This window comes from Mangifera indica, chromosome 17 (assembly GCF_011075055.1).
Source record: "Mangifera indica cultivar Alphonso chromosome 17, CATAS_Mindica_2.1, whole genome shotgun sequence".
Lineage (NCBI taxonomy): Eukaryota > Viridiplantae > Streptophyta > Magnoliopsida > Sapindales > Anacardiaceae > Mangifera > Mangifera indica.
The window spans coordinates 3,358,471-3,375,547 of NC_058153.1; the positions used below are offsets into that span (position 1 = coordinate 3,358,471).

The following is a 17,077-nucleotide window of genomic DNA, read 5'->3' on the forward strand; positions in this document are numbered from 1 at the left end:
CACGCTTGCTCCCCACGCTCCCGTCAATGTTAAATGGACGGCCAGGGTCCCCCCTTCCTGTGAACATTTCTACGCCTTCCCTGTTTAAAAGGTTCAAATAAATTTGATCCAAATCTAATTTTAATGAAACATTAGTTATGTTTCTGGATGGGTTTGTAGACTGCATGCATGTCTTCTTAATTCGCAAGAAGTGAAAAAGGAAGAAAAGTAGTTAACTGAACCAGATTAGGAAGGCGTCAACTAATGTCATGTCTGTTGTTCTTGTATTTGGAAACTTAGCAAAAATTCTCATCCAACCCAATCCAACTCCAGCTACTCACAGAACGTGCTGACAACCTTAACACAGCTGTACCCCTCCCCACTGTAGGACCCATCCTAAATACCATTTTAAACCCGGATAATATTTCGAAATGATAGTAGGATAAATTATTTAATTAAGAATTTCATCTGTTTGATATGATTGATTTAGTTTAGAAAACAGGGTAAGATAGCTGAGCCCATGCTCAATTTAGTCCATGAAGATAGATGTTTGTTTCTGAAGCTCCCCCGTCTTTCTCATAAACTCGTTACTCTTGTATTGTTTTTAAATCAAAACATACAGTCAACTGCTGCAATCACCAATGGATCCCTGCCCGTTCGTACGTTTGATTGTCGAATCTTTGGCTCTCAAGCTCCCACTCGCCGCCGCTAAACCTGCCGGTTCCGGGGTTCACCCATCGGCCACTCCATGTTTCTGCAAGCTAAAGATCAAGAATTTCCCTTCACAAACTGCTCTCTTACCTCTCTCCACCTCTCCCAATGATGCTCCACCCGAATCTTCCACCTGCGCCTTGGGTTTCCACCTCGACGCTGCTGCCATCCGCCGCCTCTCAGCCAAGCCCGTCACTCTTCGCGTCTCTGTCTACACGGGTCGCAATGGCAGCACGTGCGGAGTCAAATCCGGCAAGCAGCTAGGGCATGTGCATGTAATTATCGACCTTTCAGGAGCCGAATCTAAGCCAATTGTGTTCCGTAATGGGTGGCTGAAACTGGGCAGTGAGCCCCAAAAGCCTTCCACCAGGCTTCACTTACTGGTCCGGTCTGAGCCAGACCCCCGGTTCGTCTTCCAGTTCGGCGGCGAACCAGAGTGTAGCCCTGTGGTCTTTCAGATTCAAGGGAATAACAACATCAGGCAGCCTGTATTCAGCTGCAAATTCAGTTCTGACCGAAACTCAAGATCCAGGTAACAATTCTTTCTCAATATTTTCAGGTTATTAATACATAACTGTCTATAGATTGGCTTCTGGTGGTGATCTTCAGGAATCATTACTTCACTGAATTCTTTTTTTTTTTTTTTCTGAGAAATTATTGTTTGTCGCATTGATTCTGAGTGACAAGATAATTCCGTATTTGGATATGCTTTTTAGTCAAGTATGAATAATGTGGGCTGTCAATTATCTTTGCTTCGCTGGTATCTCGCATCACATGTCTTATTATGCTAAGTTGGCCAAAACCACCCCCTTATCCATCATTACTTTTTATTGTATTCGTTTGTTTGTTGTGTCACATCATTTCAACACTAGTCTTATTCGAACGAGAACCGAATTAAAAATTCTTAATCTTAACTTAAATATTTAATATTTGAATTTACTTGACTCAGTTAATTCAAAATTATTTATTATTTTCATTATTATATATATTTTTAACGTTGTGTTTTTTTTTTACTAAATAACTCTAATATATTATAAGGAAAACACACCATAGGTCATTTGTCTAATTTACAAATGGTCTAAAAATTATATACCAAAATCTTTCAAATTTGTCAATAATTTTAATGACTAAATCACATTCCCATTAACAAATAATAAAATAAAATAAAATATTTAAATAAAAATAAAAATAATATAGGTAATTACATTTATATGAAGATAATTATATGCAATAAGTAATATTTTTCTAAATATTTGAGTTATTTTGGATTAGTTCAAATTATTTTTGTATCAACTTCAATACTATTTAATTTTGTTTGAATAGTATGGGTTAATTTAAAATAAATTTTGTGGTAAAAGATCTGAACTCAAACCTTATTTTTCTGGTGTTGTGCCATGTGAGAAAGGGATAGCGATGAAAATTGGCCGCCTAAGTTTGGTCTAACCAACAGAAGTTGAAATCTATTTTTTATGTCTATCAGAAAACTACTTTTGATTTCGGCCATGTGCGAGGATATTTGGTCGTTACGTACTTCATGTTAATTTATTTTCCTGTCAACTGCTGCCATTTCTATGTTTGAAGTCAGCTGGGTTTTAAGATTTTGTTGTTTTTGATTGGTGAAACTAGATCTCTGCTATCAGATTACACCACCAATGACACCAACAATCGACGATGGATGAGAACATTTTCCGGCGAAAGAGAGCGACAAGGAAGAGTGAGGGAGCGAAAAGGGTGGATGATAATGATACACGATTTATCGGGCTCTCCCGTGGCAGCCGCCTCAATGATAACTCCATTTGTTCCTTCACCAGGATCCGACCGTGTCTCCCGTTCAAACCACGGCGCATGGCTGATCCTCCGCCCTCACGGGTTCTCCGTAAGCAGTTGGAAACCCTGGGGCCGTCTCGAAGCGTGGCGTGAGAGAGGCCCCATTGATGGGTTAGGTTACAAGTTTGAGCTCGTTACAGATGGTGGCCCCAGCAACGGAATCTCCATTGCTGAAGGGACGATGAATGTCAAAATGGGAGGCCAGTTTTGCATTGATAGTAGAATTATAAGGGATTCTTTGGGGAGTTTAAGGTCTCCGGTTAAAGGATTCGTCATGGGTTCAACTGTAGAAGGCGAAGGAAAGATTAGCAAACCAGTGGTTCAAGTTGGGGTACAGCACGTCACTTGCATGGCTGATGCTGCATTGTTTATAGCTCTTTCGGCTGCCATTGATCTCAGCATGGATGCTTGCAGACTCTTCTCACATAAACTTCGAAAAGAGCTTTGCCCAGATGAACAAGATGTCTTCTCTTAAAACTGATTCTTTCATGTGCAGTGATAACCAGTTATGAGTAAAGCACTAATGGTTGGAGCATAGAAGATATGTCTTCTGGATTTTGGGAGAGACTCTTCCCCATGATCTTGGTCCTTTTAAGTTTGATATATAAATTCATAAGTTTATGGTATGTACACACTTTTGGTATGCAATTAGGGATACAGATGATGAATCATTATATGATTGGATATTACTTAATCTTTAATTTAAAATTATCCAATCAAATAATGACGTATCATTTATGTATTTAGATTTTGATTTTGAAATTAGTTTTGGGTTTTGTCAGACGATTAATTTACAGAGGTTTTGCTCTTATTACTCCACGTTTCTGAGTTTATGCTAAGAAATTGGAAGTTTAAACTGTACAGAAAATCAAAGGAGAATGTTTGCTGCAATTTTTTAATGAAATTTTAATTGGTTTATTATGTATATATTAAGTAATTAGCGAATTACGATTTTGCCATTTGCTGCCCTGATTTATTTTTTATTTTTGAAGATTCAGTAACTTATTTAGATATTGGGGAGGTTTGTTTGAAGCCTTCATCTTGATCGGCTTTAAGCTCCAAAAGTTCTTAAGAATTTGGGAATCCTATTCATTCTCAGGAGCGATGTCACAACGGGCTTGTGTGGTGAGTGTATGGACAATTTGTTGTCACAGGCTGGCCGTTCCGTCGTCAAACCTGCACGTCAGGTAGTGGTAATACTCGAAATCAGCTGGTCAAGTGTTGTATGCTTGAATGAAAGGTTGTACGAGGTCTTTATATAAAAAGGTTTTACAAACGTGATAAAAATTCACATTAAAAATTCTAATAATCCATCTGTTTTACTAATAATCCCTCTTTTTCTAACATTTTTATTATATTTTTGTTAAATACTTTAAATCAAGGTTTTATAATTACAGCGGATTGGAATTCAAACTTTTCTCTAAAAAATCTACTTTAAATTAAATGGTTTTCCCTTCCCAATGCCCAACTAACTTTGACTGGTTGTTCAAGGTGATAGAGGATAAAGATTCATGTTACAAGTGGCTGTCACAACCATTGGAATCCTTTGGCTTTACTTGTTGGAATATTGTAGAATTGGGTTGAAACTTTGGTTGTTTTCTCCTTCGGCTTGGACCCTTCCTTGGCTGCTGGAAATTGGGCTGAACACAACCCATTGCTGCAGCATACATGCTAGAACCTGGGTTGGACTAGCGTTCACATTGTTGGGTGCCTGCGAGTTGCGTCGCGACCCGCTGTCACGCTCGCACCTATCAGCTTATGACATCATTTCCCATACAAGTGGATAACTCATACTTGTTAGGTACCAATAATTTGGAATCGCTATGAGGACTAAGCTAAAGATATCATTCAGTCGCTAGATGTTGGGTTTTCGTCCAAATGATAAATGACAAGGCATGTTGTCAGGATGAGTAATATCCCAAAGTTTATGGATGCGAGCTCTAATTTGCGTGCATCAAGTAAGGAATTCTCACCTCAAATAATTAGAAAGTTCGGCTGCTCGATGTGGCCACGAAACCCCAGTTGACTAATATGCTTGAGTTGCCACTTGTTCATTTATCGAGAAAGGGTTGTCACCGTGATGATTTTGTGCACCACATCGCAATAAAAAGAAATGCCTAAAGGCAAGCCTATGAAAGGAGGTCACACCATGAAAGGAGAATATTTTTCTTTCAACCTTTGTGGTAATCTTTTATGATCTGACTCTCATAAAACACTCTTTAGGATAATTCTAAACAAGAAAGTAATATCATTACAATCAACATAGGTATTACCTAAACAATCTAATCATTTAATTTTTATTTTTTAACCAAAAGATTTACTCAAATATATTTTTTCTAATTTTTAAAAATTCAAACATTCATTTATCACTAAACTTTTGTTAAAATTTTTTATTATGATTAAGGATAAAATTATTATTTTACCAATAATATTAAAAAAAATTGTAATTTTATTCTTTTTTCTCTCAGATTTGGAAAACTAATAATTTCACCTCATTTTCAAAACTTTTTCAGTTTTGAAAAGTAGCGTCCTCCCAATCCCTAGGTTTCATCCCTCCCTCTTTGGTCACCATTTGATGATGACAGCAGCTAAGAAGAGATGACGAAGACGCGTCAACAAAGAGATGAAGAGATGTCTGTTGATGTCTCTTTTCAATAATCGTCATGTCAAATGGTTGCCGAAGAAGGAGGGAAGAAACCTTGGGATTTAGGGGTGAAAAAATTACTTTTCAAAACTAGAAAAGTTTTGAAAATTAGATGAAATTGTTAGTTTTCAAAATCTAGAAAGGAAAAAAAATGAAATTATATATTTTTTAATATTACTGATAAAATGATAATTTTACCTTTAATTCTAAGAACAAATTCTAATAGAAGTTTGAGTGTTTGGAGTTTAAAAAATTGGCAAGTATGTGTTTGAAATTTCACTATACCTTGGGTGGGAACAAGTGTTTTGGCCTTTTTTTTTTTTTTCTCCACTAATGATTGAATGTTTTGTGTTTCATACCTCGGAGGACTTTTTTAATTACAATTTCATCACATTCGCAGGTAACATGTCCAGATAACTTCATCATCATGTTGGTATAAATTCATACATAAAACGTATCAAGAAGATTAAAAAGAAAAATCAATCAGAATGGAAACTTGGCATGTAGCACGTATTTAATTAGTTTAAATTAAAAAAAAAAAAAACACTACCGCCTAGCTATACCTATCATTAAAGACACAGAGAAGGGGGAAAAGCTAGAAAGGCCGTCCCCCCATGGATTTCCGCCTGGCTATACCCATCAACCATGGGCTTTCGATAACAATGTGAATGTCTCAGATGATGGAAGGGACTCTTTTGGATATCGATGAGACCTTTCTCTCTATCTTGTCTTACTATAAGCCCAATGGATTCAGCTTGACGTGTTTTTGCTTGTCGATTTAAATATTAGGTCGAGTGCAAATGATTAGTAACCGACTGAGCAATTATCAAATGGGTGCTCTACCTCATTGTAACTTCTGGTTGGTGATCGTAGATTTTAATGGAGTATACGTTTTGGTTTGCACCTATCTTTAGTATTTATAGTGTTGAAATAATATGAGCACACATTGATTAAATTTTTTTAATTATTTAATAAAACCAAATGAATATTTAGTATAGAAAAAAAAATTTTTATAAATCTGATATGATCATTCAGATATGAGTTAATACACTTCATATTGTGATTATTAATTTGAATCTTACGTATGAGTCAATAAAAGTTATTGGGTTTTTAATAAAAAAACCCAATTAATATTTTTAATTGAAATATAAAGAAAGGGTCAGGTCCCTTTTCGACTTAAAACGTGAAAATTTTTTATATTTTATCCTGCAACGTATTCTATAAATTATAATTTCTGCATCAATTCTCTATAACAAAATGGTACAAACAGGTTTGTTTATATCCTTAATATTCAAATTACAGTGTTTTATACCAATTGTGATTAAATCAAGATTGAGCAAAATTGTTGTGGCCTGTAATTGGCAATGGGGTGTGTGATTTTGATTTTGCTTACATAAAGGAGTGTTTTGACTTTACGTGGATGGCAAAACAGTGCATGTGCATTTATATTGAAATCATTGACCGAGTCCCCCTAAGAGTTGTCCAATTGGAAGCCCATCAGCTTTAATGGCGGATCCTTTCCAAGACTTGTTTCTATACATGAACATGTATACGGGTAGCTAGTAGGATGTGAGTTGATCTCTTACCAGGTTCTTTTTGGGCATTAAATATTGAATTATTCGCTTTGTTATACAAATCTTAAACTATAGGAAGAACTTTGTACACAAGTAATTAAATTTGTTTGTTTTCTTAACCTATTATTTACATCCCTAGTTATGAAGTGCCGATACATAATTTAGGGGTACACTGGTTAAAACAGTTACAATATAAGAAACAAACCGGTCTTACTCCAATTCTAAGTATGCTATTTCAATTTAAAACCAATAGTAATTTAAGTAATAAAAAAGTAAGATTTCAAATATAAAAATAAGGGTTTAAATCTTGTTCGATGATATTTCAAAATTAATGTCATTTTTCTTTGAAAAATGACCTAAAAGGCCAACGCCAATTTACCCAATAATTTCAAATAAATCCTAATCTGCTCATGTTTATGTCATTGAGCTTTTGAAAAGCAAAGAGCAGTTGCAGGCATGAAATTTACCTGGGTAGTTCTGGGACAGACCAAGTGTAAGTGGTCAACCTACGACTTTACCTCTATTGAAAAACAGGCTTATCTTCCGATGAGCGACAATGGAATTCATCATAAATTATATAAAGCAAACAATGTCCAAATGGGCAACTATGTTGACATAATCGAATTTCTAAGTAGAGGTGACAATTACTGGGATCTGGGTTGAGTCAACTAGAACAATGTAGCACAAAATTACAACCACAAAGATGGCCGAAAGACTTGTTCCCACCCAAGGATATGTGTAATCATAAACTCATACTCTTTAACTTTTAAAAATCCAAACTCTCACTCACAAGTAAAATTTTGTTAAAAAATTCAGTTAATGTTAAGGGCAAAATTATCAATAAACAAAAAAAATTTAAAAAACTCAAGTTTTATTGTATTTTCTCTCTTCAATTTAAAAATATAAATTTCCCCTACCCAAACTTTGAAAAGTAGCAATTTCAACCCTAGGATTCTGAAATCATCATCGGATACGGTGAAGTTCATCATCTCTGGCCACGTTAGCTCTCTCTCCCAGCTTATCTCCTCTTGCCGACTTGTTCCAACCCACAGATGATAGGGATTTCCTCCGACGAAAACAAAATTGTTTTTGTTGAAATGTCTTCATCCAAGATCATCTTCGTCTTGAACGAGACAAAATCGTTTTCATCCAAGATGAAAACACTCCGACAAAAACGATTTTATCTTCATTGGAGTTAATCACTTTAATTGGTGGGTGGGATCAAGTCTGCATGGAGAGATAACCCAGGGAGGAGGACGAACACGAGTGAAACTGTTACTTTTCAAACTTTTGATGCGGAGAAATTGTTTGATTTTCAAACTAAGGAGGAAAATGTGGTAAAATTTTAATTTTTAAAATTATTTTGTTAAATGACAGTTTTACCTTTAACTTTATATAAGAATTTTAATAGAATTTTATTTATAGGTAAAATTTTAGATTTTTGAAAATTAAAAGATAGGAGTTTGATATTACACCTAACATTGGGTGGGAACAAGTCTTTTGGCCCCACAAAGATTGATCACACTCAGAGGTCATGTCATAGCTAGCGAAACCATATTAATGACTTCTGATTAAATTAGGACACGTGGAAGGTGAGATTGGAATCTTGTTCTTACCTATCGATCCTGTTGTCATCATTCTTGCATTATCATCAACCAATCTTGCAATTTTTATCCACCCAATATTAGTATCAATGTCGTCAATTTGAACGACCTCTTAATGTGTCGTTAAATCTCAATCCTTTGATTGTTATGCAGTTACAATACCCATATCTACTATTAGTTGCTTCTAAATATGGTTGTCGGTTGGCATTTTTTCCCAACTCATTGATATGAGAAGCAAAGTGTTGTATGGAGAAATCAAAATCTCGACATAAGCCAAGAGGCAAATCTTATGCCACTCCACTTGGTTGTATAGAACATGCATGCATCCTGGCTCTCGAGACTTTCATAGATTCTAACGATTTCCCCCACTCCTCTTAAGACATAATACTATTATATAAGAAACACCCAACTCTTACTCCAATAAAGAGTATGACTCGTCTTTCCTTTAATCCATAGCTCCTGTCATATGTTTAGAAGCTATCACTTTCTGATACGTTGGCTCCAATCTTGAGTGTTTTTTTATGACTAAGAAATGAGAAATGAGAAGAAAGGGAAAAAAATATAAAATAAATAGGGTAGAAATATAATTTGTTTTTACTATTTCGGATGCAAGTATATCACCGATATTATATATTGTATAAAGTAGTAAAAAAAATCATTGGAAAGTAAAAAAATAATGTCTAACTTTAATGAATGAGTAGGAAAATAAAATTTTCTAATTTAGAAAGAAAAAAATGTTATTTCATCAAAGTTTGGATGAAAAATTTGTGATTTTTCTTTTTTTTTTTAACGAAGAATCAATCTGAATCAAACTGTGTTTTTAGAGTTAATCCAATCACATCAAATAGAATAATTCTGAATCTAATAATTGATTTTACAACTATTATTAAGATATATCAAAAGTTTAATTTTAATATTTAATTAAAAAAAAGCTTAATCCTAAACTACAGCAATTTGGGGTTAACCATTTGGGTTGTGAGTACTTCTGCTGTCATTTCTGGGCGTGTAATCACTGCTGAAAGCATTAATAATGATGACTTACAGAGTCCATAAGAAATTAAATTAAGAAGCTACAAAATCGTAAATTCTATATTAATTAAAGACAGCCATGACCATTCTGTTATACAATACAGCTGAAAGTAACTCTCTCTCTCTCTCTCTCTCTGGGGCGTTCATGGAGTTTGATGAGCTGAGTTACCAAGTAATGACCCACAAACAAGAGGCTGTACAGAAGGAACTCTCAGACAGCTCAGTCCTCCTCCAGGAATGGAGGAGCAGTCTGGCTGAGGTCTCTGCAGGTCTCTTCCAGGAATGCAATTTGATGCAAAATCAAACCCCACATTTCTGAAAAACAATTTGGCACATTGCTGGCTAAACCCAGAAAAGAAATTGAAAGCCACCGTCAGATTCATCAGGCTTTTAAGAGAACAAACTAAGTCCGGCAGTTCTCCAGAAAGCTCATTGTGAGCCAAATTAAGAACCTCAATCCCATTTAAACAAGATATAGAATCTGGCAAATGACCCATCAATGAGTTATAACTTACATCAAAAACTTGCAAATCAGAAAACAGCCCAATTCCCTGTGGAATGCAACCTGTTAACTGGTTATTGAGCAACAGAATCTCCTTTAATCTGGAATTGGTGAAGGCAAGACCAGCTGGGATACTTCCAGTGAACCTGTTATTGGCTAAATTGATGACAGAGGCAGGGGAACTAGGCAAATTTTGTGGAAGCTCACCAGTAAATTGGTTATTGTTGACAAAGATTGCATCAAGTCCCTTGGTGAAGAGATCTTCAGGGAGATTTCCAGAGAAGCTATTGAATCTAAGGTCTAGATAAACAAGGTTTGGCATGTAGAGAGTGACAGTAGGAAAAAAACCAGAGAAATTGTTATTACTGATGTCTAATTCCTGGAGAGATGTGAGATCTTTGAAAGTTTCAGGAATTGTGCCTGAAAATCTATTGCTATTGAGGTGAAGCAAAGTCATGTCTGTGAGTACAGAGAGTTCATTGACAAGAGTACCTTGAAGATTTGCATGATTGAGATCTATTCCTGAGACAAATTGGGTAGGTGTTGCTGAACAAAATACTCCTTTGTAAGAACAAACATCTGAGCCAACCCATGTCTGCAGAATCCCGAATGGGTCATCAACAATTGCAGATTTCCATGCCTGGAGAGCAGTGTAAGCAGCATTGAGATCACTTGAACCACTTGGGCTTGCAGTACCAATCCAAACGCCTGTTCCTCCGCCGCCGCCGCCGCCGCCACCAGCATTGCCAAAACCGATGCCAATACCAACGCCAACACCAAAGCCAGCTTCTGTGGAGATCAGCTGGAGCAGGAGAAAAGCTAGCACCCAGCTTTTCTCCATTTTTTGTAGCTTAACTATGAGTGTGGTTTTTTGATGGGCTTGTTTGTTTACTTGTCCAAAACAAGGCTTCTACCACTTCAATGGCAAAAATGGTGGGGTCTGTGGCCCCCTTCGGCTCTATTGTTATTATTATTATTATTATTATTATTATTATTTATAATTAAATTATTCATATCAAATAAAATAAATTTTAAATTTAATAATTAATTTAATAATTAATAAATCAAAATTTTAATTTTAATATATCATCTATTAAGATTCAAACTCATACCCTATAGGAATTATTCTTTTGTCATCCAAAGTTACTTGATTCCTTTGGGTCCTATTATTATTATTGTTACAGTTAACTTTCTTTACTGCACATGTTGACTTGTGTGAACAAAATGTTCACGGTGGATCAGACGGGTTGGTGGGTTGGGAATTAATTACTCACCAAACCTACAGCTGCCTCTGGATGAATAATATAAAAGCTCTGCAACTTCAATACATTTCTCATTGGCCTTTCATATTCATTTACTACTAAAACAAAACTGAAACGCTTTGAAAGTGACTCTTGAATAAGTTTCTGTATCTCAAGTTTTAATTGATTTAATCCGAAGAAATAATCTAACTCAAATGGAGTTATTGTTTGAAAAAAAAAAAAAACTTTTAAATGAGATTAATATACCAGTGAAGCCACAAAAATCATAACCAATGCAAATGATTCTAAACTGTTCCAATCGAATGCAAAGATTAGTGAGGTAGCTGATACTATTTTACCTTTTGATGAAAAATAAAGAAAAATAGAAGTGAAGAATGTAGCTTGAATCTTTCATAAGGAACTGTATAATTAACATATGATCGAAATTGGAATCTCAGAATCAGAAACACAGAGAAAAGAAAAGAGGAACCTTGTTGCTGGACAGTAATTGTGAATAAATATAGGGAAGGAGTACATTAAAATTGGGGATTGCTTTTGTAGTACAAAAAGGTGGAACTAGAATTTTTGTTAAGAATGGGTCTCTATAGTAGAGTTGAATTATCTCAAACTTAATCTACATTTAGCTTGAATAGGTTGAACTCAATTTGGATATCTAGCTTGACAGTTTGGCTCGAATTTGAATGAGACTAAATTCAAACTTGAGTTTGATACTATAAATTTAAAGCGAGCTCGAATCAACCTTTGTTTGGGTTTGACTTAGTTCGAATTCGCCTTTACCTTTGAAACATCCCTATTACTTATCAATCAACACATATATTGCTTTGGTGTTTTGATGTAATTTTGAATTAGGGAACCTTTTGTTTCATTACCTTATGTATGTTAGACATAGGATTGATTTTGTTTAAATTTCAGGTTTTATGCAAGTTTGTACATCTGTGTTGATGATGAACGCAATCCAATTAGTGATCCAAGGTTTCAATGTTAGTCATTTCCATAATGCAATTGGCATTCCGACACTACCATTCTATTTTGCATAATCTAAAAGACATGGTTTCTGTGTTTTGGTTCCAGAGAGAAAAAGAAAAAACTCTTCTTCTATAAATTATGTTTACATATTTTAAAAAGATAATTTTTGAATATATTTATAAGTGTTTAACTGTTTTTCAATTAATTATTCTTGGCAATTTAATGAATCTAAATTGGGTCGATATGTTATAAGTAGACTTAAACCCGATAATAGAAAACCAGTTTTTTTTAAAATCAAAATTAATTGATGGTGTTTGGTTTTGGGTGAAAAGATATTGTTATACCGATTGGAGGTAAAAAAATGTTCTTCGGTCAAATCTTGGGTGGGAAAATGTTATCTACTCATTCTAGAATGATGAGTGGGGGGGAGGGTCAGCAGTGGAATGTCTTGGAGCGATTGCCGAAGAATCATGTGAGTAACGTGCAATGTTCCCGAATCTCAATGAAGGTAAAAGGCTCCATCTATTTAAAGGAAAAACAGAAGCAGAAGCCTCATGTGAACATTTCACGAATAAAGGTAAATAAGGGTAAGGATAGAATATAATATAATATGTATTATTTTGTTATTAAATAATTAAAAATTAAATAATATTTAATTATTTATATATAAAATTATATATAAATATTATACACATAAATTTATTATAAAGGTCATACCATGTGCGCATGCAATATTACTTTGATGTATCAATTGGATGGCACCACTAGCTAAAACCATTGCTTTTGCCTGTCCTCTTTTCAGCAAAAACTTGAAAAAGACTCCGCTTGTGTCAAAATTTAAAAGAAAAAAAAAAAATCAATTTTAAAAAACAGAAATAGATTCCTCGTCATTCCTCTGTTCTTATAATCAATTTAATTGCCTCTAAAAAGTAATTTGAATTACAATAGAAGATATTCAATTATAAGAGAGTAAAAGTTTATAATTCTTCTAATTATATTTTAAAATTAAAATTTTAAATTATTTAATATAATAATTATGAGATTGATTATTAAATCTATAATTTTATTTGTTTAATATCATCGTATTTACTTCAAAAACATTATATTACTCAAATAGAGTTTTCTAAAAAAAAAAAAGGAAAAAGACTATTTTCCATCAATTTTTTAGGCCAATCTCAAACTTATACCTATGGGAGATCAAAAACTTTTTTTCTCACCAATGACCGAACTGTCATCCAATTTTTCAGTTAGGGGCAGGGGTAAAATCGATATTTTATTTTTTAAAACTTTAAAATTTCACCATTTCCCCCCTCCAGGTTTTAAAAACTAACAACTAACCTATCTTCAAAGTTTGAAACGTTAGATTTCACCCCTAGGATTTGCTTCCTTCTCCGGCCACCACCGATGACCAATGTATTCGACCGATCTCCTATCTTTGACTACAAAGAACGACGAAGGACGATCCTTCGTCACCCAGATCTAGACGATGAAGTCTTTTTATTGCACCACCATCGTCGCACTAAGAGAAGGAAGAGGTCAGTGATGACGTCGGAAGATGAAGTTAAAGAATGGAGGTGAAATTGCTAGTTTTGAAAGTTATGGGGGGGTGACTGCATTTTGAAAAATATGAAAACCCTAGGTTTGGGGGTGAAAATGTTAGTTTTCAAAGTTTAAAAACTTTAGATAAAGGTGAAATGTTAGTTTTTAAAACTTAAGAGGGGTGAAAAGTAATAAATTTTATAACTTTTTAATATAAACAATAAAATAATGATTTTACCCCTATCTCTAACTAAAAAATTGGACGATAGTTTGGTCATAGGTGAAAAAAAAAGTTTTTGATCTTTTGTGGGTATAGGTTTGCGAATGGCCTAAACAATGGGTGGGACATAGTGCTTCTCCCAAAAAAAACAATCAATTGCCCACCAGACGATAAGTGGCAGTCCACTAAGCCCTTCAATTAGCAAAGGTTTCCATAATTTTAGTTGCCCATCTACAAATGCTTAATTTGCTATCCACCCAAACCCACTTAAATTTCTTTTCGAAAAATAAAATAAATTAGAATTGGGGATGCATAAGATATAGATGTCAAACATGGGTTTTGACCCTCGTAACTGATAGATTAAATGATTAAACGTAGAATCTTCATATACTCTTAAAAGAGTTTAGATTTAAGATTCGTAAACATTATATTAAGATCAAAATTTTGAATTATCCAATACAACTAGACTCAAGGTTTTATTTACTTAATATAATTAATTCAGTTTTAAAAAGATAATTGAATTCGAATAAGATTTTTTCGGTTATAAAAAATAAATATATATGAGTTTTGATGCAATTGCTTTAGATGATGAGGATAGAAGTGGCATTAAGAAAAAAAACAAATGCATGTGACTTCAATCACTGTCGATCGTTTGTGCTGGTACTGCACCAAATAAATAAAATATTATTATTTATTACCACTGGGCAGAAAAACCACAAAAGGCATTCAATATGTGTTGAAAAATAAAAGTGAAAAGGACTCCTACTTCTTTAACTTAATCATATCCTCCCAAGGTGGACCATTTTCACAACCAACGGTCCTTTCATTCCTATAATAAATATCACCACATATTAATTGCTCTATTAAATCCTGATCCCCCCACTAATTACTCTAATCTATTAATTTGAAATGATATAATAGAATATAAAGTTTTTTCACAAATTGCAACATGACATTTTCCTAATTGGTTTAGTAAATAATTTTTTTTATCCAGTTTGGTTCCATTTTTACCCCTCAACAACTTTCATCCATTCACTGTTAATGGTTAAAAGCAATGATTTTAAAAATGAATTGGATTGGCCGGTTCAACTAATTGAATCAAGAATCAACTCTACACTCAATCTGGTTAATATAAAAAGTTGATTTTATTATTAACTCGATCAAATATGATAAAAAACCTAGTTTGAACAGATTTTATCTTTAATTCAAAATTATTCAATCAATTAATTATACACATCAAATGTATACTTATTTAGTATACTCAAAATAAGCACGTATGGTTTTATTGTTATAAATAAGGTTGAAGAAACCTAAATTGAAATAGTAAATTGAGACAAAGTATACATACAAACTAGCAAGAAAACCAATTTTTTCAAAGGTCCTTCCTATATTTGTAATATTATGAACTGATCCTCCTAAATATACCTAATAAATTAATGGTTCAACTCCAAGGGGTAGTTTGAGTAACAACTGAAGGGCTTTATGTATAAAATAATATGAGTTCAAATCTCTCATGTTTTAAAATGAAACTTTACATTTATTTGATACAGTGGTTAAAAGATTAGATTTGAAATTTTATTTGTTTGATGTAATCATTTTGATCAAATCACAATTTGGTTGAGTAAGAAAGGAGATGGGGATGGTTAAAGAGCATGAAAGAGTAAGCTTCCACATTTAAGCCTCTTAATTCAAATAGGCCCATAAGTGTATGGTTATCACCATGCTAGTTGAATTTCATATTGTGTATCAGAAATTTAATTTTTTGTGTATCCTTTATTGTATTGTAAAATACGCCTTTTAAAATAAAAAATTTTAATTGATACGTCATTATTTTGAAAACTATCACAAACATCTTTAAAAATTTATAATTCCCATATACACTTCTTTAATATCCCAATTTTCTCTAAAAAGAAATATTAATTCATATCAATAATGATATATTTATTGTATCGTATTAATTCAATACACTTTAAAATATATATTATTTTTCATTTATATCTATCGTATCGTAAGATACAAATAACCGTGATCATCACTCACTATTCCAACATAAGGTTTTGTAAAGTTTCACTCAAATCTTTTCTCTCATTTTTCATCTAAAGAACCACTAAAACCCTCATATATGTAGATCTACTTATTCAACAAATGAAAATTCAAAAGCCAAAAGAGGTAAAATAAAATAAAATCTAAATCTAAATTGTTGTCCCATTTTCATATCCAGTCGTCCCTTAGACCTATTTCAAAATTTCTGTTGCATTTTTGAAAGTCTTCTGCCTTATTTCTCTTAATAGCTCTCTTTCTATACACACACATCAATAACATGCACTTAAAATAACTTTACCTTACTCTAAAAACTCAAAACTCCTTCATAACACTCAAACTCAAAAAACCCATAAACCTCAAAAGCCCAATTAGGGATGGCAATGGGGAGGGGATATCAATCCCCGTCCTCGTCCCGTCCCCATAAGGGATATCAATCATCGTCTTTGGCTCGTCCTTGTTATGGGGATAATAAAGAATCTCCGTCCCCTCTCCGATTACGGGGAGGGGAGAGGCGGGGACATATGTATCCTCATCCCCGGTCTATCTCGATTACAGAGATTTTTTAAATCCCCATCCTGACCCTTTTCCCCTTTTTTTTGGGGAATCCTCTCCCCGTTAGGGTTGGAGCCTCTAAAATCGAGCCCAAATTGTTATCCCTAAGCCCAATTATACCTTATTATTAGTCACTATCTATTGGTGTTTATATATTTTAGGTAACACAACATGAAACAAAACAATTTACGAGAGAAAGTCTTCTTACAAATCTAGTAAACAAACAAAGTGGGATAAAGATTCGAGAAAATATTTTAGTAAATACTCCGACAACTTGAATCCTTAACCAATTTGATAGCTTTTACACACTTAATTTGTTTATCAATCTTCTTTCATGATAGAATTTGAGTGTCTTTTATCTCCAGTCATCCCTCGAATTGAGTATTCATTAATCATATAATTGTGATTGTTAATCCTTTTTTTTCCTCAAAAAATCACACTATCATTCTTATACATTTTACATGAATCACTTTGTCTAATCATAATGTATGTATACCCATGAGAAACTACCCTAAAACAATTAAATTATAGTTAGAACTCTGTGCATACCTCACAAGTGGAGGAGTCTTAACATCGCTAAAGACCATTGGGTCTTGTTTAAAAAAAACGTTTGTGTTTGTACCAT

The 17,077-nt window shown here is 33.8% G+C and overlaps 2 protein-coding genes across 2 annotated transcripts; one reads left to right on the forward strand and one right to left on the reverse strand.

Moving 5' to 3' along the window:
• The first annotated feature begins 419 nt into the window (after positions 1-419).
• On the forward strand, positions 420-3,444 carry LOC123200114. Its single transcript, XM_044615244.1, has 2 exons — positions 420-1,222; positions 2,317-3,444. The coding sequence occupies exons 1-2, from the start codon at positions 621-623 to the stop codon at positions 2,990-2,992; spliced, it is 1,278 nt and encodes a 425-aa protein (XP_044471179.1). The 5' UTR covers positions 420-620; the 3' UTR covers positions 2,993-3,444.
• Positions 3,445-9,401: 5,957 nt separating this feature from the next.
• Positions 9,402-10,756, reverse strand: LOC123200118 (leucine-rich repeat extensin-like protein 4). Its single transcript, XM_044615249.1, has one exon. It carries the CDS (start codon positions 10,709-10,711, stop codon positions 9,512-9,514), a length of 1,200 nt encoding a protein of 399 aa, XP_044471184.1. The 5' UTR covers positions 10,712-10,756; the 3' UTR covers positions 9,402-9,511.
• Positions 10,757-17,077: the final 6,321 nt, after the last annotated feature.